The sequence below is a fragment of the Ictalurus furcatus genome, chromosome 11 (genome assembly GCF_023375685.1).
Source record: "Ictalurus furcatus strain D&B chromosome 11, Billie_1.0, whole genome shotgun sequence".
Taxonomy (NCBI): domain Eukaryota; kingdom Metazoa; phylum Chordata; class Actinopteri; order Siluriformes; family Ictaluridae; genus Ictalurus; species Ictalurus furcatus.
The window spans coordinates 16,784,493-16,807,705 of NC_071265.1; the positions used below are offsets into that span (position 1 = coordinate 16,784,493).

The window sequence follows — 23,213 nt, forward strand, 5'->3', positions numbered from 1 at the left end:
GTGGTTAGTAAGTGGGAATGAGATAACATTATCCTTTCAGGTTTAGAGGTTGTATATGTCACCCTCAGTTAGATTGGATTTGGAGCAAGAATGCTTTAAATTGCTCAGACTTAAAAAGGCTACTATGTAATTTTAATCTCTGTTACTGTGCATTCAACAACTTTCAAAAAATATCCCACTAGCACATAAATCATAACGATGAGGTCTGTACTGGAATAATATCTTCTCTCTGTGTGTTTAGCTGGCCAGACATACACAAACACACACACACACACACACACAAAAATTGTAATGGCCAACCTGTGTGTTGATTCTGATTGCTCCAATGGATGGGATCTCAAAGTAGTATCCTGTTGAACAGAGAAACAATAAGAAGCAATAAAGTGAATGGAAAACATTTGGGATACATCAATAATAATACAGGTATCAGGTATCGGTACGAACCCGGGTGAAAAAAAGCTCAGATACGAACATCTGGTACATGATACTATTGTTATTATTTTGTCTTCTGGGAAACATGTAAATATCTTATGTAGCTTCTGAAGGGCAGTACTAAATGAAAAACAAAATCTTTATACAAAATAAAAGCAATTTACACTGAACATCCTGTTCAGAAGTTTACACCCCCCTGTCTCTTGATGTATCGTGTTGCCTTCTTGAGCATCAGTGAATGTTTGCACCTTTTGTAATAGTTGTATATCATATCATATAGGTATTGTTGGAAAGGGGTTAAATATGCAGAATAGGCTGGAAAACAAAAGAATGTGCAGGAGGATTTTTCATGAACAACGATCACAAAACATAAACATAGCCGTGGATCATCCAGGTAATGACACACAGTATTAAAAATCAAGGGTATGTAACTGGCTTGAACTGCTTGATTTGTGTAAATTCAGTTATTGATGTCTCTTGTGCACTATATGTAAACATCTGTTATGTGAAATTGCTTATTCAGGGCAGTACTAAATAAAAAAAACAACAAAATGCTATTTTTAATGATCCCTCTTTTTTATTTTCTAAATTATTAACATTTTGCAGATTCTGCAAGGGGTATGTAAACTTATGACCTCAACTGTATTGTTTGTGAGTTTATTTAGCATGTAACTGTAATATCAGAGATAAATCAGTGATATTCTCAATATGAACTTTCAAGGATTCAAGGATCTTATGTAATGGTGTAAAGCAATCTACATTTCGCATAGTGCAAGTGTTTGATCGAGTGACGGCATGATTGTAAAAGAACAAATGTCCTTAATGATGTCTGTGTGTTTCACACTTTACTGTGACTGCTGTTCAATTGACTCTCACGTCTAACAATGGCACTCTGTGTGTGTGTGTAGGTCATTGAGCATGCTAAAGCTCAGGATTAGGCCGATTAAATGGAGAACAGTGACACTAGCAGGGTCAATAAGCCCAGCTCGGTAGGTTATTAAATTGAGGAGTGTTTGCACAACGAGCTGCAAAATGGGTGCACCAGCAGCAGAATGTTAATAGCTAAGAGACGTCCGTCACCCTACATGATGAGATTCTCCTTCTTTCTGACACACATTTATTTAGATAGTTTTATAGAAAGAAAAAAAAAAAATATATACATATATATATATATATATATATATATATATATATATATATATATATATATATATATATATATATATATAAAAAAATAAAAATACACACAAACACACAGTGGGGGAAATGAGTATTGGACGCGTCATTTTTTTCAGTAAATATATTTCCAATGAGGCTATTCACATGAAATTTTCACCAGACATCAGTATCAACTCAAGAAATTCGGAAATATAAAGAATTCACAACATTCAAAAGTATTGAACACGCTAACTGAAATTTATTTAACACTACTGTTTGTACTGACTGCTTCAAGACGCTTCCTGTATGAAGAAATTAATGGGCCGCAGTATTCAGGTGTGATTTTGGCCCATTCTTCTAAACATATTGTCTTTAAATCTTGTTCTATTGGATTCGAGTCAGGTGATTGACTGGGCCATTCTAACACCTTGATTTTTTTTCTCTGAAACCAATTGAGAGTTTCCTTTGTTGTATGCTTTGGATCGTTGTCCTGCTGGAAGGTCCACCCACGTCTCATCTTCATCATTCTGGTGGATGGGAGCAGATTCTTCTCAAGAATCTCCCGGTAAAGGGCTCCATTCATCGTTCCTTCAATTATATGAAGTCTGCCAGTACAATGTGATGAAAAACAGCCACACACCATGATGCTTCCACCTCCAAACTTCACTACTGGTATAGTGTTTTAAGGGTGATGTGCAGTGCCATTTCTTCTCCAAACATGGTGTGTAGTATGACAGCCAAAAAGTCCCATTTTGTGTGTGTGTGTGTGTATATATATATATGAATATATACACACACACACACTAACTAAAGCCGCATCGTATCTTGGATCAGGTCTAAAATACCATGCCCCAAAATGCCAGCTGTCAACAAAAAAAAACATGTCACAAAATGAATAGCAAAGATATGAGAGGAATTCGCCCGCATTTTCTTCCAACCTTATCACTACCTACCGCATGTGCAGTGTGATTACCACAGGCAAGAATTCTGATATTTACCTGTACTGAGCAAAGAAAACCGGTTTACTCCAAACTCACCTATAATAGGCAGTCAACAAACCTTACAAAAATACCCAAATATATATATATATATATATATATATATATATATATATATAAAAATAAACAGGAGAAATACTGTATTGATCCAGTGTTGCCAAGTATTAATTTAGGGGGAAAAAACTACTGCTTTGGTAGGATGTTCTCACTATGGTAATAATAATAATAATAATAATAATAATAATAAAATAATAATAATAATAATAATAAAATAATAATAATAATAACAATAATAATAATAAAGAACCTTATTATTAACATTAAACAATTATTGATTTTGAATTTGCACTGCATAGATGAGTATATTCAGTGATTATATGTAACTTTAAAATAAAAAAGCTTTTCTGCTCTTTTCTCAGAACAGTTACAGTTACATTTATATAGCACTTTTTTAGACACTCAAAGCGCTTTATATTGTATGGGGAGGGGAAGGGGGATCTCCTCAACCACCACTAGTGTGTAGCATCCACCTGGATGATGCGACGGCAGCCATAGTGCCCCAGAACGCCCACCACACACCAGCTATTAGTGTAGAGGAGAGAGTGATGCAGCTAATTCAGAGACGGAGATTCTTAGTATTAAGGGGTCATGATAGAGAAGGCCAATGGGAGAATTTAGCCAGAACACCGGGGTTATACCCCTACTCTTTTACGATAAGTGTCCTGGGATTTTTAATGACCACAGAGAGTCAGGACCTCGGTTTAACGTCTCAGACGGATCCAGAAACAGTACAGGCAAACATCAAATTCACTCACAAAAATAAAGTGTATAAAGGAATAGGCTGAAGTGCTGCCTAATCATCTGAGCTGAAAAAGGCAGTTGATAAATCAGTAATCAATAACATGTTGGCAAGCCAGGAGCATTTTTCATTTCTCATACTTTACTATTTATGCTCGTAACGTCATCAAACACATTAACTCAAATCAGGAAAGTAGGTGACCTCCAGCATGTAGCAGAGATCAATTCTTTTTATGGAGCTGAAGCATGGCAGCTCTGTACTAACATAATGCACTTCACCATTCGTTAAACCTTCATCTGCTTTCCAGTGGAACTCCACTCAAAAAAAAAAAAACCCAAACAAACAATAATATTAGGCAGGAGTAAATTATAAAAGAAGAAGAAGAGAAAAGCAGAATGTGAATGCCGTGCACACGAAAACAAAACAACACATCAGACACCAACCATCTAATTCAGGATGTGTACAAAAGGCAGGAAGTCAGAAATGTGACGGAGATCCGTACACTAGGTATTAAAAACAGAATGTAGTGCTGTTTAACCATACTGAAATTTAGGCTCCTCTTTTATTTGGTCCATATAGACAGTTGGTAAAGTTGTGGCAGTCGTATCAAAACAGCAATTACAAGAAACAAGGCAAAAGATAGGCACTTAGTGACTTCGAGATGTAAAATTATTTTTAAAAAAAAAGAAAAAGTCTTATTCAAGGAAGTCTAGGAGGGCAGAGCGTGCTCCTGAAGTTAAAAGGAAACCAGCATGGGTGAAACCCTATCGCTTTTTATGATGTGTCCAGTTTTGTCCCCATTTGAGGGCATAGTCTGTGTAGTGACAGAAACTGATCCAAACACTCAGTGAGGGTGGCATGTGTAATAAAATGCCTCCTCTATGATAAAATTCATGTCAGATACTAATTAAAGTTCCCATGAAATCAAAACTGAGCTTTTGCACTCTAAAACAATGACAAAATTCGCATTTAGAAGATATATGTGTTCAAAATTTACAGTCTCGCTCTACCGCCAATACAGATCAGTAATTCTGATGACATCACGCCGCACTTTGGCTTCTCGCCAGATTTTCTGTCCAGTCGGATTCTCTTTAGAATCCGAAGTGTCCCGCCCCCAACATTATAAAAATCACCTTGCCGGAGTTGCTGTTGTTGAGCGAGAGAAATCATATCATCAAGCGCGGGTTGTAAATTTGTCTTTGGCTGTTTGAACGCACCTGAATTTTATTCAGTTTTCCAACTGTGAGCTGGTTAAGAAGGACGTGGCTTGAATTCATTCAATTTAAAGTTTTTCAATTGAATTGTTTCGACTAGTATGTTTAAGCCCAGGCTGTGAGGCAAGCGAAACGTTATTGGCTATTTAAAAAGGAGGAGGGGCTACCCGATATGTCCCACCCCGACTTCCTGTTTTAGTGGAAATTACGTCAACGGATCGAATAACGCTACGCATTTCAAGGCACTTCACGGGGACTTGAACACTTTAGCACATGTGAGGTCTTTCACCACTTTCCATTTTGGCGACACAGCAATAGGGTCGCGTTATATTGTATCATGAGTTTATTATTTTCATTATTAAACCACATTCATCATATTGTGGAAAACAGAATAAATAGACAATTAAATAGAGAATTTATGCTCATGCCCTCTGGTAACCTTTCTTTTTTTTTTCTTCTAACGACCTACTAAAGAAATACATTTTAAAAAGCTTCCATAGCGTCCATCGTCCTGTTAATACATAATGAGTTTTAGAACGCTGCTGATTAACATGAATAACCTTATTGTGGAATGCTCCAGAGATGTTTTCAGTAAACAGGTTACAATTATTTCATCATCCATGTTCCCAACACTTCGCAAACGTGCACCCATGGATGCGATATTAATGGCTCGTTAAATAATTAGTTGTGGCAATGTTTCTGTTCTTCTCTTGATGGCAGCTCTTAAGCCACTAGTGGGTGATAACTGTTCTTGATAAATGCGTTCAATGGCAAGTTCTGAACGAGACAGCATATGCACCCATGACTCAGTCGTCCTATTCATTTGTTTATATTTTTAAATAATAGCAATATTTCTTTAGAACAAAGCCAGTTGCCCTGGCAAGGGTTTTAGTCCATCTATGACTGCCCATCACATTGAATGGCACTGCACCAGACCACAAACCTGACCAGGTTATGACAGAGGCTTGGTAAACAGGCGCTAGCTTTCAGGCCTGACTCCATTAATGGCTCCCAATTACCATAATATGGACAGGATACACTTAGCCTTTTTTTTATTACCTTTCATGGGGGTCTTTCAGATCACTCCCCTCAGATCTGTTCATCAAGGGTGGCCCTACTGAGAACATTAAGCTCCCAGTAATGTAGCCCTGACATTCAACAAAGTATACAAGTCCCTTTATTGATGAAGGAGACAGTTTTACGGGAGCCATACATCGTTCATTAAAGTAAGAGCGCAAAGAAGTCTATTCAAATAAATGAATGCCTTGAATGAACTGGCTTGGGTTCAGCCATAACCAGCTGGAGTGTGAAGTAGTCTCACTGAGGGACACAGGGCACTGTGGTAACACACATTAACTCTGTCAAACACATGTCTCTTATTGTTACCTACAACTGGATCCTCTTTACTTAAGTGAATACATTGTGCTGTCATTTATGCAACATGTTCTACAAAACAGATCCACACAGAGCAAACCTCGGCCAATACACCTCTCAACCTGTCAAAGACCATTTGCATGTGTATGAGAGATATGGGAAAGAGAGAGAGTGTGTGTAGGTTGAGGGGTCTTCACTTTATGCTCTAGCGAGAATGCGTTTGTGTCGGCATGCTTTTTGATAGGACACGTGATCTCGAGTGTCTTGTTCACCAAAGGGAAGCAGTGGCACCATCTTGCCTTTGTGAGTGTGTCAAGCGTGTTCCTCTGCAGTCTTGTGATAGCAGCATGCATGGTGGCAAAGGGGGAGATCAAGTCCACAGAGAAAGGCTAAGGAAAAACCTCAGAGCCTGCTGTGCCAATCTAGTCCCCTTCAACGAACGCTATTAGAGTGGAGAACATGGCCATTCAAAAACCTAATCCTTAAGTCAGAGCTGCTTTGGCTGGTGATGGAGGGAAGTCACATTTATTGCCGGAAAGCCAGTCCCTTTTTGCCTAATTAATTAGAAACTTGCAGGGGGAGAGGGGGGGAGCGGGAGGGGGGCTGGGAAGGACCTCTGGAGCACTTTGGCACTGTTCGCAATTGACTAATCAGAGAACTGGGTGAGTAATGATCATTAGGAGAGAGCTGAGAATGAGGGAGCAATGCAAAAAGCCACTGAGGACAAGCTGGTGTAAAAGAGTACCAGGAATCAAGACGAAAAAACATGAACAAGAAAATACTGTCCAGATGTGTTAGGATCATTAGATTTTTTTTGGATTTGTTTTACAAGTAAAAAATTGTGGTGGTAATAATGACAGAAACATGGGGGCTTGGTGGTTATCAAATTTTCCTCGCACATATGGGGATGGGGTTTTGAACCCCACCTCTGCCCTGTGTGCGTGGAGCGTCCCTGCTTCAATCCGGAGTTCCTCTCAGTGCCCGTGTGGGTTTCCTCTGGGTTCTGTGGTTTCTTCCCACCTCCAAAAACATGCTGGTAGGTAGACTGACTATGCTAAATTGTCCCTAAATGTGAATGCGTGTGCGGTTGATGCCCTGTGATGGACTGGTGTCCTATACCGGGTGCATTCCTGCCTCGTGTTCCTGGCCCTGATCCTGAACTCCAGAAGATGTCAATTAGAAAACCTTCAGGATGACAGGTGCTTCAAAAATAAACATTTATTCAAATGATTTGTGCTCATTTGTAGTCAGGAGAGTCAGTAGAGATCAAAGTGTCATGGTGGCGCCTATGAAGTTATGAGATCCACCCAAAAAAACCCCACACTAAACACTCACCTTTGTTGGCACAAGCAATCCACTGTAGTGGCGTGACATCGTAGTTATGCTGCCCCACGGAGAAGGTGAAAACACGAACCTGTGAGGGCAGGAAAGTCTTAATGTAAGGCTCTGAACTGAAACTATTACTGAAAATATTACCGTATGTCTAATAAGTACTATTTTCATAGTTAAACCCAATAAACAATATATCCAAAATCTTGCAAGATGCACAAAAATGCCTGTTTCTACAGACCTTTGTGTGCTGAATCAAATGTAAATCCATGCTTTGTGCATGACTGGGATTGTTTAACAATTAGTCAAGTATCCACAATATGCAAAGGGTTATAGAAGAGTGTCCTATACGAGAATCCTTAGGTATTAGATTGAGAGACAGGAGCGAGTGGCTTATTTCTAGACAGTCTTTTCACGTTATTTTGGACAGCTCAACCCAAGGACATGTGGAGAGGGGATTCGGCTTTGGTGTTGACTGGCAGCACCGCACTCACTGTTTTATTGGGCCAGTTGTACTTCTCGAAGACCTCTTGAGCTCGATCCTCTCCTCCATCAGTGAACATCATTATCATCTTATTGCAGTTTGCCCTTGGAGCGCTGGTCTCCTGAGAGAGACAGAGAGAGAGAGAGAGAGAGAAAAAAAGATTAAATTGGAAAACAATTAACAATAATAATATAGACTCTGTTCTCTAGATAAACAGAGAAAACCTCGACTGTACACTTGAGTACATCTGCATCATTCTGACAGTGTTTTTATCGTTCCCTATGTCAGTCTATTAGAGAGACGGAGCGTCAGTGCGTGTTTTTCCTAATAACATGCCTGTGATTGTGACTAACTGCTGCCCGTTGTCCTAATTCTGAAGAGCTATCTCGAAGTCCCCTCTCTCTCTCTCTCTCCTGTCCAATCACAGTTGTCATTGACATTCACCCAATGCCGCATCACTGACAAGATTCTAATAAAGATAAATAATACGGCTACAATTACGCATTTCAGCTGCTTTCCACTCCACCAATCAGGAGCGTCCGCCGCAGTGGGCAATGATTAAAATGCTTTAGTAGTTTTGGCTCGGGCAGCGATTAGAGTGACTGCTGAGTTTTGGAGGGCGCTAAGGCGAGCACAAAGTGAGCCTGAAAGCTTGGCTCGCTCTCCCACTCTGTCAAACAGGCAGAGAATACAAATTCATCTGTGCGTCTGCAGCCCATCTCCTCGCAGCCACTCTCATCAATCATACCATCAGGGTCTATTAGAGAGCCAGATTCCCAAAACACACACAAACACACACACACACACAGATTTGTGGACATGCACCAATGATGAAAACCCAGACGCATATGCTGCTATGCATATACGTATACACAAATACAATAATTTTTTTGGAGACGCACAATATAACAAAACTCATGTTCACACACACACACACACACAGTATTGTCTTACCCTATACCATCAGAGGGTTACACTGCTTAAATATTAAATAAATTAGGACCACAAAAGGTTCCATCTGAATATGTCCTGCTTTTAAAATGTTTAAACCCTCTAGAAACCAACTGCAAGCTTCTCATTTTTACACCCCCTCCCCTCCAATAACTTTAAGCTGTACTATTGTGTACAATTTCACACAAGTATTCAAGGACAATAACCAACATAAAGAGATTCCCCCCCCCTCCTAATTCTTTCACCAATTCCCACCCACTAGTTACATTTGATCACAAAACAGCTATCCAAGCTGCGAGGCTGGGGCAAACATGTGCTTCCTCTGAGACACGTGAAGCCAATCTTTTCAAACTGCTGCTTGTGCTGTGATACTAGAAGAAAAGCGCTATCGACCCTCATCTGCATACACGAGCTCAGAGACGCCTGTGATTGGCTAGCGTTGACGGCACGTCCAATTTTGCTCTCTTGAGTCCCGGTCACGATCAGCTGTGGCGTCACTGAGACTCGAACTGTTTCTGTTGCACCATTTGGGTGTCTCATAAATTGATTTTTGTTCACAATGTAGGTTACAGCTTTAAGGTCACAAGGCATGGAAGTGGAATGTGGACAATATAGACACTACGAGGTGTTCACTGAGTTTTAGCCAAGAGTCTATGGATGGAACTTGGGTTCGAAAAGTTGGTCCTTTAAAATTTTTTTTTTAACCTCCCCTTAACCAAACTGAGGAAATTCAGTAAGCAGATGTTTGGTAATTAACGTCAGAACTTTCAATCTAAATCTAAAATAAGCCGATATTGTGAAGTGTGGATTTTGTGTGTTTGTGTGTGAAAGTGTCTAGTCTTACATTTAGCAGCTGCTCGAAGGCAAACTGAAAGCCGGATTTGTAGTCCGTCGTCCCCTTGGCTTGCATGTGCATCACCTTGTCTTTGAAGATCTTTTTGTTTCTCACATTAGCTTGGACCAGCGTCTTGAAGCACGAGACAACAGCGTCTGCCTTTTCGTTAAACTATGACAAGGAGAGGAAAAGAGAGAGAGATAGGTACTGTAGAGTGCTCTATGAAAGAAAAAGAAAAGAAAAAAATAAAACGTGAAGAAAAGGATTTCTTCCAAACACTTGAAATATTTGGACGTGTATAAAGACACGATATTCTCGACCGTTACGGCGAAGCATCATATTTAAAACCGTTCTCCTTTCTGACAGAATCGATTCGGTTTAGAAACTGTACATCTTCTGCCAAAGCAGTGAATGAATTAGTTTAGAGCATGCTAACCTTAAAAAAGCATGTAGAACACATTAGATGGGAATTACAAAGTAATTACTAAGTTCAGTACATTCAGCACAGAAGAAAGCAGATATCTATGCACTTATCCATGTGCGTGTTTGTGTGTGTGCTCGTGCACAGCTCCAGTGCTGTCAGTTCTCATTGACTCACCTGCACAGTAACACCTGCTGCATCAGGTGGAGCATTGCTCAAACGACACCGGTGTGCTCTGTGTGTGTGTGTGTGTGTGTACCTCTGGACAGTAAACTCTATGTTCTACAGAAGAGCTACTTCTGCATACTTATAAAGGTTCTGCGCTTTAAAGCTATTTCTGTAAGAATTTCAATAGTCATTTCAAAGTCAAGCTGCACATGGACTGACAATTTTCGGGTTAAGGGGAAGGCTATTCATATAGTAAAGTCACACAGTGTTGATCTTTTATTTCTATGTAAGAAATATAAAGAAAATAAGGCACATACCTACACATATTTTAATATGGCTTAAGTCTGGGTTTCGCTGCTGAAGGCAGTAAACTGCTCAGATTATGCTGCTTACACGGTGCAGTGAGAGGCGTATCTACAGGGCAGGCAATTGCCTGGGATGCCACATACTGAGAGGGCCTCCGAGGATCGATCGTTGAAATAATCCGAAATGCTCATCATAAATTAACGCGCAGCAACCCCGTTAAAGAGGGCCCCTTTGTGGGGCGCTGTCTCGTTTAAGGACTCGATTATATTCTTGCGCCCTCCTTTCACGCTCGAGTCCCGCGAGCTTTAATTCCTTTAAAAAAAATGAACCTGAGTCAGGAAGTCGGAAGCGCAAGAGGAGAAAACAAGACGAGGAAAAGAGGAAACAGGACAGTTGTAAGTGATGGAGATAATGACGAATGAATTATGTATCATTAAAAACAAACAAACCCACGGCTGTTCAATTTCAGCTTTATTAGACCTTATGAAGTATTGGTAATAGTTAGCTAGGGTTACTATAGTGTTTTGAGTAGTGTTAGCAGTTCTTAATGTGAGCTGAAATGCAACAGGTACCAGGAATGATGCGCACAATAACGGCGGCACCGCTTGGCAATTACCGGTACTGTGTCTCTTGCTCCAGCGAATCAATACTTTACCTTAGTTAATTTATTAATTAATACATTAGTTAATATTAGTTAACATTAGCTGAAGATGGACATAGGTTTGATTTCTTATTTGTAAAACACACCATGAAGCTGTATAAAATAAACCCTTTATGTTCTGTTAGATGAGTTTTGACTAATTTTAAATGTACATTGTGTAATTATATCTGAGGTACATGAGACCGTGTTCAGCAGTTGTAGCATAGCCCCTTATTTTATTCGTTTTTCTACGTTCTTACGATTGCTTTCAATAAAGAAATCTTCGAGAAGTCTTTGAAACACGAGTCTACTGCGATTCCTCCACGGAAGTAAAGGGTCACAACAATATCTCTGGGTAACATGGAGACATAATAACGACATAAATCTCTCACATACTGATTCCATACTGTAATCTAGGTTCGCCTCAGGGTGCAGTCAGAGCTGAGATCACGACACACTGGTTTCAGTTTTAGCAAACCGAGTGAAGTTGGAGCCAGTGTAATACACAGCATGTGTCATCTTTCATTACAGGGTTAAGGCTTAACCATTCAAAACTCACTTTCTGCTGTTGCTGTTGTGGACGATCCTACATGGACACCTGTACGTACCAGATTCACTCTTTATGCTTTAATGATAATGAGTCTTTATTGATCACATACACATTACAGCACAGTGAAATTCTTCTCTTCGCATACCCCAGCATGTTAGGAATTTGGGGTCAGAGCGCAGGGTCAGCCATGATACAGCGCCCCTGGAGCACAGAGGGTTAAGGACCTTGCTTAAGGGCCCAACAATGTCAGTCCGGCCTGAACCCCCGACCCCAACCCAGAGCCTTAACCGCCAAGCCACCACTGTCCCCATGGATAATCTCACCTTGATACTGCAGATTTATATCTAAGAACTGCTGCCGTAATCATAAAAACTGTCATCTGCTCATCCCAGGCCTCTTACCCACAACCTGCTCATACGGAACATCTTTTCAATACACTCAGTATGTGTACAAACTGCGTGTGTACTATACTACACATTTGTGGAAGAGTACTGATTTATAATCCGGTGTCACCCAGAAAAAGGATGGGCTCCCTTTCAAGTCTGGTTCCTCTCAAGGTTTCTTCCTCGAGTCATCTCGTCTCAAGGGGGTTTGCTTTTCCGCTGCTCAATAAGGATCGAAATCGACATCCGCTTTTCTTTAAAGCAGGCGACGGTGGCTACGGTTAGATACGTTATACAGATAAAAATGGATTGCATTAAAGGTTAAGATCGTTATATTTTCCGCTTTTATAACCGTATATACACTTCAGTGTTATAATACACACTCTAGAAAGTGACAATACTCTCCATTTGTTTTGTACTTGTTTATGTTATAGAACGTCACAGAAATGTCATTACAAAATAATAATAAACATTCGTTTCAGCTGTTAGCACGGACACGTAGGTCATGTGTAATGTGTGGAAACGGCATGAAAACCGACCTGTGCTTTAATTCAAGAGAGGTAGTATTTGCTTCATGCTATGTGTCTGTGTGTGTGTGTCCTTACCTGTGCTACATTTACATAATCATCATCAGACAGTGTGTCCAGCATCTCAATCACAGAGGTCTTCATCAACTTCAAAGTCAGTCCACTTACACTGCCGCTCCTACACACACACACACACACACACACACACACACACACACACGCGCCTTGCAATGCATACTGTATACAAATACAATTAGAAAGAAAACCCCTGCATACAGCAATCATGCCATTTCAATTAGAAATACATTAGGCAGTGTGCCATAAACAAGTCATTAGAACACACATTTTTCATTTTCCTCACAAACCATTTGCCTTGTAATCGCAGCACGAGAAAACATATGGACCCAAAAAGCTGTTGCTAAGCAGCACCTGTTGCTAAGCATCCCGCGTAACCGTTTCTCGGCCATGTCCATCAAACGGGAGTTCCGAGCACGAGTCGTCGTCGCGAAAGCAAATGGAGGAGATGTGTGTGATGTCTACACCTCAGGAAATGCAGAGGAGATTTAGGTGTGCTCGGTTCAAACGGGACTGAACAGAAAAACTGCTCAGGAGCTCAGACGGCTTTGTCGTAGCAAAGGACAACGAGGACACCAGACCATTATTTTCAAACTGAACTGTACCAGCCCGCTTTGAAAAACTCCTCCCCACCTCTAGATTATATGTGGAGATTAAATCAGTTCATGTCATCTTCACTTATGTCTCTGAATATAAATGTTGTGCTTGTGATGAGGTATATAGTTCTCTCTTTTTTTTTTCCTTTTCTTCTAAAAATCCCCCTACATTTCCCCTCTTATTCTGCATTTCTGTTACTGATTATAATGACATGCAGACAGTATAGCACGCTGTAAGGGAACATTCATTTTTAGGTGAAAAGACAACCGTATTTGCATTTCGTTCATGTTTTCGACGAGCAAAGAGAACTTTGCGTCTTTGAAAGCGCACATTCGCTGAAGGATAGAGGGATTGTTTCATTTCACCTAAATCACTGTAAAGCAACGGGATAACCAGAGAAATTCCCAGACGAATAGGAAGCAGCAGCTCTGCTTTGCGTAGGTCACTGAAAATAATGTCTGATTTTAGGTTTACAGAACACACCTGGAACCTTTTTTCACCCAGGAATGAAGCCTTTAACGCAGTTTGGGGCTAATCAAGCTTCCGTCTGTTAAGGGTTCTACAGCAGATTAGTTCTTGCCATAGAATTTGCAGATAATTGTAAAAATACCCCAAAAACCCTTAAAACAAACAAAAAATGCGGTTTATGTTACTGAGAAACTGCAAAGAATAAAGAACAGACACTCACCATCCACTTTAATAGGAACACGTGTACCCCTGCTCATTTATGCAACTGTCCAAACAGCCAATCACGTGGCAGCAGTACAAGGCATAACATCATGCAGATGCAGGTCAAGAGCTTCAGTTACTGTTCACATCAAACATCAGAATAGGTAAAAAGTGTGATCCCAGTTACTTTGATCATGGCATGGTTGTTGGTGCCAGACAGGCTGCTTGGAGTATTTCAGAAACTGCTGATTTCCTTGCATTTTCACACACACACAACAATCTGTAGAGTTATACGGAATGGTGAGAAAAAAGAAAGAAAGAAAAAAAACCGCAGCTATGTGAGTGGCATTTCTGTGGGCGGAAACAACTTGTTGATGAGCGAGGTCAGAGGAGAATGGCCAACCATGGTGAGCAGAAAAGCATCTCAGAACACTCAACACATCATACATTGACAACGTTTACATGGACAGCAGTAATCTAATTATTGACCTTATTCTGAATAAGACAAAATTCTGATTAAGGTGTTTACACGAGTCGCTTTTAGAATATTCTTTTCATGTTACTGTATTACATGTTATAGAACATAGATCGATTAACGACACACATCATTACGTCACCGCGCCACGCCGTCCGACGTTCCCTGCAGAATTTCACGTATCGACATACAGTTGGTCTTATTTGGTTTCAGTTATGGGACAGTATACAGTTTTGGGTGTTTCATTTTTAATTTTATGAAAGCTTCAAGTGCAGTTAATTATTTGTTATGCTATACGTGCAAATAGACGTGGGCTGCGTCTGAAACCACATACTTACCTACTATATAGTAGCCTAAAAATTGTGTATTTCGCCTACTATATGGTAAGTCAGTACACGGTTTGGGACGCAGCCGTGCTCTCGTTGTTTGCCGTAAAACAGTTGAGCACTGCCGTGTGTGTACGTGTCCTGTCACCAAATGCGGTGAAAACTCCCACACGACGTTAATAGTGTGAATAAGGTGTGTACATGTCTGTAATACACGTCGATAATGCGACTAAAACAGGAATACTCCACACGTATTAATTCCATTTGTGTTTACTTCGAGTATGACTTTAATCGGATTAAGATCATCAATAATTGCCGTTTACATGCTAGTTTCTTAATCAGAGTATCGTCTTAATCGGGTTCATATCAGAATATTGTTGTCCATGTAAACGTACGGGCTACGACAGACCACATCGAATCAAAGTTACTGAAATAACATTTTTCCCCATTCTGATGTTGTGAACATTAAATGAAGATCTTGGCATCTGCATGATTTTATGTGTTGTGTTGCTGCCACGTGATTGGCTGATGGCTGTTACTTTAAGAATTGTGACACGGGAAAGCTTTCAGCATTCAACCAGCTGCAACATTCAACACACTATTTAGTATTTGCTTTCAACTAATATGCTAATACAGAAATGTCGACCTTCTGAAAAGTATGTTAATTTATGCACTCTCGGCGTGGCATGGAGGCAATCAGCCTGTGGCACTGCTGAGGTGTTCTGGAAGCCCAGGTTGCTTTGATAGCGGCGTTCAGCTCATCTGTATTGTTGGGTCTGGTGTCTCTCGTAGATTCTCTATGGGGTTCGGGTCAGGCGAGTTGGCTGGCCAGTCAAGCACAGTAATATCATGGTCAGAAAACCAGTTACTAGTATTTTTGGCACTTTGCTCACTGCTGGAAAGGAAATCAGCATCTCCATAAAGCTTGTCATCAGATGGAAGCATGTAGTTCTCTAAAATCTCCTGGTAGATGCTGCATTGATTCTCGACTTGAGAAAACACAGTGGACCAACACCAGCAGATGAAATGGCACCCCAAATCATCACTGACTGTGGAAACTTCACACTGGAATTCAAGCAACTCCGATTCTGTGCCTCTCAACTCTTCCTCCAGACTCTGGAACCTTGATTTCCAAATGAAATGCAACATTTACTTTCATCTTCCCCATGATTGTGGTTGTGTGTACTGATCCAGACTGAGATATTATAGGCTCAGGACACCTTTGCAGGTGTTTTGAGTTAATTACCTGATTAGAGCTCTTCTCAGCTCGACATTTCTGTATTATAAATTCATTCGAATATTTTGAGATACTGGATTTTTGATTTCCATGAGCTGTGAACCGTAATCATCAAGATTAAAACAAACAAACAAAAAGGCTTGAAATATTTCACTTTATGTTTAATAAATCTATAATATATGAAATGAAACTTAACTTTTTCAGTTAAATTACGTTAAAAAATGTACTTTTCAACAATATTCAATATTTTTGAGATGCACCTGTGTGTGTGTGTGTGTATAGTTTCAATAAACATCCAGCCCCACTTTCTCAGCCCAATAAGCCATAAGTACCCTTCAGTATTTTCCCCTTTACACATGATTCCTATTATGTATTGCTCTCTATTCCATAACTGCTGCAGATGTTTCAGCAATTCTTACAGTATTTTACAAAGTGAATCCCATTTTTCATTGGAAATATCGACTAAAACATTTTTCAGGGAGCACAATAACACTGTGATGTGAAAAATTTGGGCCAGCATATTGGTGTTTCGAGACTCCAATGCTTTATTTGTTTTTATGTTGTTTTTTTAAAAACCAACAGGTGGCACTAGAGCATCACAGCGATTTCTTTGCCGGTGGATGATTTTGCCATAAGTTTAAGAGGGTGTGTGTGCGAGTGGTGGGAATACTTACACATCCACAATGATGACCATATCTTTAGGAGAAGAGGCACCCTGAATGTACCTGTTAACACAGAAATGAAACTAAAAATTGGTTTTCAGATACGGCGAACCCATTTAACTGACTTCTATACTTGTTACCTTCAGGCCTTAAATGTAATACATTCTAAACCAACAAAGCTGTTGCCTCAGACTCCGACACTAGACTATACAGCAGAGGTCAGAGAACAAGGACACGTTATTATTGATGTGAAACACCACTTTTACCTGCCGCTGCTGATGCGTTTAAAAAAATAAAAAATAAATTTGTGTGCTCATCTCAACAACCTGGTGAAGATCTGGGCTGAATAGTGGGGTAGTGACGCTTAGCTGACAAATATATGCATTGTATTCACACAAAGTCATTACCTTACATGAGCAAGTCGGTGAATGTTTTTATCATTACGCTGTGTTGAGTAAGTGAAGGTAAAGTATCTGTGAAGGTAAAAATCTGTTCAATATTAAACCCAAGCACAGCGCTGTTTGTCTACGCAGTGTTTGTTTGCGAGTAAGTGTTTCTGCCTTTTACATCATATTCACTCAATTTGTGCACAAACATAAATGCATTTGTTTTAATCCAGCTGGTGTGGGTTCATACCAGTCCCGTCCCCCCCCATTCAACAAGCTACTTGATTAAGAGCTCCCCTTGTCAATAATCTTGATCTTGCTACATGTGAGCGTGTCAGTGAGTCAGTCACAAGTTATCTCGATGAGGGGGTTCACATCTAAAAACTGGACATGCACATTACTTGAAAGTTGATAATTCAGTAGTCGGGCATGGTAGCACAGCTGGGTCAGTCCTAAACTTGGGTTACTGTGTGTGTGGAGTTCCTCACTGTGTCGGTGTCCGGTTTCCTCCCACCTCCCAAAAACATGCAAGTGGATTGGCAATGCTAAGGTTTGAATGTGTGTGTGTGTGTGTGTGTGTGTGTGTGTGTGTGCGTGTGTGTGTGTGCGTGCACTGTGGCTTTGATGGACTGCCACAATTCAGGGTGTTCCTGGGATAGGCTCCAAATCCACTACAACCCTGAGCAGGATAAAGTGTTTGCTGAAGATGAATGAACAAATATAATATAATGTTCATAATATAATGAACACTTCGCACAGGAAATTTGGGCCCTTAACCAGGACAACACCAAGGACTAGAGCTTGGACTTGCTACACTACACCCACACCACGCACATACCGTTACTATATCTTCTATTCATTCATCTTCAGTGACCACTTTATCCTGTATTTATAAATATTTATTATATTTCAAGACAACTACCTCAGCTTAATGTTACACAGTATTACATTGCACAAATAATTGCATATATCCACACTTTATACCAACTATTATACTTGTTTTCATTAGTTTTCTTCTTATTATTATTATTATACTTCCGCTCAGGAAGTCTATGGCAGCCCATAGAACCGCTTGCAGGAAAGTTATGAAATTTGGCACGCAGATAGAGTACAGTCTGATCTGTTAATGCAGCAAAATTTGAGTCTCTAACTCAATCCCTCTAGCGCCAACAATTGCCCAAATTTGCACTCACGTTTATGTTAATAACTTTTGAACCGTGAGTCCTAGAAACAAAAATTTTTTCCGCCGATTCCTTGGCTCAAGATGATTTGAATGCACCCTATGACTATGTTACACTTAATAAAAACAACAACAACAACAACAACAAAAACATTTCCTTTTACTAATTGTATAAAAGTAAATTCTGGTCTATGTAAATTCTATTTTATATCACGGACAGTCGTAAAAAGCATTTCACTGCATGTCACACTGTGTATGGTTGTGTGATTGACAAATAAAATTTGAATTTGAATTAATTTGATAGTATTCCTTCTAGCCTACGATTATTTAAACTCAGGAGCGATATATGCAGTTGTTATTCCATTTCAGCACATAATGCCATATTGTAGTACTTAGGATGGCAAATTCCTTGGGTCAACAAAACCAGACCTAACTGTCTTTACATGAGACTCTTTAATTCAACAGATCTTCCATATGGACCCTGTTTGGCATGGAACACTGTGCAGGGTCACATAACTGTGCTCAGTGCAGCAGAACCGTTTTGGATGGGATAGATTAATGACGTGCATACACCAACTGGTTTTGCATTGCCCTTATTTTTTTTTAAACATTCTTAGATTGGCTCTGAGAAAACACCTGAGACACTTACACTAACTGAACAAACAATAAGAAGAAAACAAAACAATATTCTGTATATCTTCAGAATGGCCAGAATGGGGAATATCTATTATATACTGTACTGTATATGAGACGTTATTATCGACTCACTGCCTCACTTTCTGTCTTCACTGCAGTCTTCCTGAGATTCTTCCTAGACCTGATTTATTGGTCCAGATGGTAAAAGGAACCATAATCCTTTACAAGGCATGAAGCAACCTAGCAGTGAACTGCTTTTACCTTTGCAGTTTATCTAAGCTAACCGAAGGTGCAGTCTGAACAAATCAGCGTCTTGCCTGCTTATAATGACAACAGTAACAAAAAAAGAAAAGCCAAAACGGATAGGCTTGGCTCTCATCGGACCGCAGACAAACATATGAGCCAGTCTGTCCATCTCCTCACGTCATTATGCTGGCGTTAGCACGGTGTGCTCTGGAGGAAGAGGGCCTTGTTTCTTAGTGACACAGAGGCAGCCATTTTCAGCACAGAGGACAGACAGTGAGAGATATGTGGCACCGGTATGAAAAAACAAGAAGAACCTAAACGGTGTCTGTCCTCAACCGATAGAGAGTGACATATAGACTCGGATAGAGGAAAAAGCAAGAAGGGGGGAAAAAAGATGCACAGACTTTTCCGTAAGCAATTAAAAACACATTACGCATGACACAATCGGGGCTGAGAGCCTGATGGATGCAGGCATCATGTTTGGTATCACTGTCGTCAGAGGAAAATTGGGAAATATTGTACTGTGTCTGTATTGTGAGCGAACCAATTGTCATAGGAGCTGTCTGAAAGGCCACGATAGAATTCCAGAGGCTTTCTCAATTGCCTGGGGTCTCATCCATGATAATTAGCCTGCTGACCTGATGTGAAGAGGCTTTCTGTTGCTCAGCCAAGCCTCGAAACCTGCACGATGAACCCTTTGCTCTGAGACAAACCTAGCTCGTAACATCACTCGAGGGCTCATGGCTTTGAAGGAGGACTGCTGTGGTGAGTGAGAAGAGACACAGCTGAATCACTGTAGGATCCTCACTCTGAATATGTTTGGAGTTTTTGCGGGAGGAGATGGAAGCAGGAATTCAATTATTTCAGATAATAGTGAGTCCAACATCAAAGTTAGGCCATCCACTAGTTTCTCATGATCTGCATTGACATTCAGAAATCGGCACACCGTAGCCATGAAGCGTGTTGGCTCAACTTTTATCAGTTTAATTAGTGGAATCTTTCATTTCTACGCACCGCCGTGTGTGTGTGACGGAGGGGGTGTGTGCTGGGGTGTGCCTGTGCATACTGCACATACGCTTTTAAATTCTTGCCACTGCGAGGGTTTTTCTGAGCTCAGATGCAGCCTTCGGTCTGCGAATAAATAAATAAATAAACAAACAAATAAATAAATCACATACTTATCATGTGTCTTCATATCTTCAATATAGTTCGATTTAGCATTACCAGTATTACCCATGATAAGACTACAATAAACAAAATGTAAGATTATTAAACCTATGTCTAGACACATGTGACTAATTTCAGGCTTCTTCTATTCTAATTTTAAACATTTATTTCTAGAAAGAAGCAAAGGATGGGAATTGTCCAAAAGAATAGGAACATTTCAAGCTTGTAACGAGCAAACAGCATCTACAAACAGGGTGAATAATCTTAGATTTGATTGATAATAATCTCATAATAAGAACTATTAGATCTATTTGCTACTGTAATAGTCCTAATAGTTTCATTTTTACAGTGAATTCGTGTTGCAGTTTTTTTTTTTTGGCAGTAAGTCTTTGTAGAAAGATGATATTGCATTCACACCAATACAGCACTATAATTACTTACAATGAATTCCCAACTTCATTAATTCTACTGATAATCCTAGACAATTATACCCATTTCCTTATAAACCCTACCTCCTTAGAAAGCTGTTGTTATTTGAGAACGGTTCAAAAGCGATTACTCTCTAATGACTATTTTTCCATATGAAAACTCATAACAGAGGAGTGCGGTGTTAATCCTTAAAGGACACAGTTCCCTGTTATACGTAATTAGACTTTAATATTTACAATCATTTTGACAAGCTATATAATCAGTTCAAATCTTATGTAGGATAAATCTAATTAAATCACTGGACACATGGAGGATCGGGAAGATAAAACAGAGTCATCGCGAGGTGATAAACCTCTGTGAAAGTCATCAGCTCTGATGAAATGAGACGGAATGAACACACTCTGTGCTGCTTCCGCTTGGCCGTGCAGAAGTGCAAACACCCGCTGCGGTTCAGATCCTCAGCTGTATCCTGGGCCACCAGTGCTGGAGGTCCTGCTACTACTGGCATAGAAGAAGTGTAGCTTTTTCCTATGGCACTATTTAGAGAATACATTTGTTGGTAACTTCTGAAGCAGGAGAAAGCAGGATATCCATCCATCCATCCATTTTTACAGGGAGCCAGGAGCCTATCTCCGTGAACTCGAGGCACAAGGCGGGGGACACCAAGGATGGGGTGCCAACCCATCACAAGACACATCACACACTACGGACAATTTGTAAATGCCAATCGGAAACCCGGAGAACCCAGTGGAAACCCCCGAAACACAGGGAGAACATGCAACCTCTGCACACACAGGGCGGAAAGCAAGACTTGGACCCCCAACCCCAGAGAAGGGAGGCAAACGTGCTAATTACAGATAAAGATCAGAGACTCGTACAGTCTTTGAGGAGAAAGTGTTCTCCCTTGAGCATTCTGAAGTTGAAGGGAATTTTCCCTTCTTGATAAACGATGGATTATTCCATCTGGTATATAAATAGCCACGATAGCATCCCTGAGGCTTTTCAGTTATATATTCACTCAGCAGCCTTTTACTTAACACTGCTAGCCTATAGCTCTGCCTAGATCTAGTGCTGTTGTGTCTGATCCGGTCATCATTTGCACCAGCTGTATGATATTCCTGTGGATGTCCCCCGTTTGATGTCTTTTAATAAAATATAGAAAAATATTTTCACCAGCCCTAGCTTTTCTGCTCATTTTGAAACGTCCTGCTTTGGAGCATGGTGATGGCTAACAGCCAGTTCTTGGTGATCTATTGCAACTGCAGTGTTGGCTACAAGACGCTCCTCCTGGGTCAGATCCAGCAATCCACTCTTAAGTCCATGGCCACAAATCCTGAAATTTGTTCACTGATACTGATTGTTTTTAGCCTCTTCATTATGCTAACAAGCTGAGTAGGAGGAAGGCTTCCTTTTAGCCCTGTGTGAATTGAAATATCATCAGCATCATGTGTTGACTTTTCTTTTCTTTTTTTTTTTGTTAAAAGCTAATCAGATAACAGTGAAATCGTCCCTCCCACTGCATATAAATAACATCTAGTGCTCTAAAATGATGCGAGCAATATTTACTAATCATGTTCTCATAATGTTAAATAAAGGAGGGTTATGAAATATAATATTAATAATATTCCCCCTCATGCCGAGCACAAAGAGCGCGTGTTGTCATGTCTTTGCTTATTTAGCCATGTGTGTTTTTATTTTGATTCATGCCCTGTCTCCTCCCCCACCTTGTCAGTGCTTGTCTCCCTTATGTGTCACGATCGTTCTCACCTGTGTTCAGTTTGCCCTTGATTAGTTGTACATATTTACAGCTCTCGTGTTTCCTTGTTCGGTGCAAAGTATACACTCAGTTCCTTTGTGTCTCTGTTTATTCTCTGCCTGATATTTGCAGGTTTTGACCTCGACCTTGTTCTCTCTTCCGTGTGTCACTGCCTAGTCTATGATATCCTGTTTGTAGAGCGCCTGTTCCTGTTTTGCGTCTACTTTTCAATTTGGATTGTTTGCAGTGATTTATTTATTTATTTATTTATTTATTTATTAAAGCTGCCTGCATCTGTCTCCATTTACGTTACATGACATTATTATGCATCATTCTGGACAGTCTTCTTCTTTTCGAGTTGAGGTTCCACTTCATAGTGGAACCATGGTGGTGGAAGGATTAGACGCTCAACAGTATTCCGGACAGTATGTAGGGTTTTCCATTGCAAACAGCAATTAAGCATTAAAACAAATCCTGAGTTCATAATAAACTGGGCTGAAAATATTTAATCTCCAATGTATACAGTACATGAAGTGCATAAATTCACTAATGCGAAAAGAAAAGAAAAAGTTTGGCTATTCAATATAAGGATGAAAACTGCTATATTCCCAAATCTAAAAGTCTGCTGTAAAAGGTGATTTATGTAAAATAATCACATTACCATGTTTTTACAGTTTTAAGCCGGGTTTACACCGTGAGATTTCAGCCGTCTTTTAAGATTACTACTTGTCACGCAGGACGAGATGATCTCAATCAAATCTCAACCGGATTCTATAACAGACTGTCAGTTAGCATGTGTGCTA

The 23,213-nt window shown here is 40.1% G+C and overlaps 1 protein-coding gene across 2 annotated transcripts in view; it reads right to left on the bottom strand.

Annotated features, from left to right (window-relative positions):
* cacna2d2a (calcium channel, voltage-dependent, alpha 2/delta subunit 2a) overlaps nt 1-23,213 on the bottom strand; it is a 259,138-nt gene that overhangs the window by 35,843 nt on the left and 200,082 nt on the right. For both annotated transcript variants that reach the window (XM_053636170.1, XM_053636169.1), the window contains exons 9-14: nt 16,623-16,673; nt 12,648-12,747; nt 9,584-9,745; nt 7,799-7,909; nt 7,311-7,389; nt 301-350 (exon numbers count right to left, since the gene is read on the bottom strand). In XM_053636170.1, coding sequence (XP_053492145.1) covers nt 301-350; nt 7,311-7,389; nt 7,799-7,909; nt 9,584-9,745; nt 12,648-12,747; nt 16,623-16,673 — 553 coding nt within the window. The remainder of the gene's footprint in view (nt 1-300; nt 351-7,310; nt 7,390-7,798; nt 7,910-9,583; nt 9,746-12,647; nt 12,748-16,622; nt 16,674-23,213) is intronic.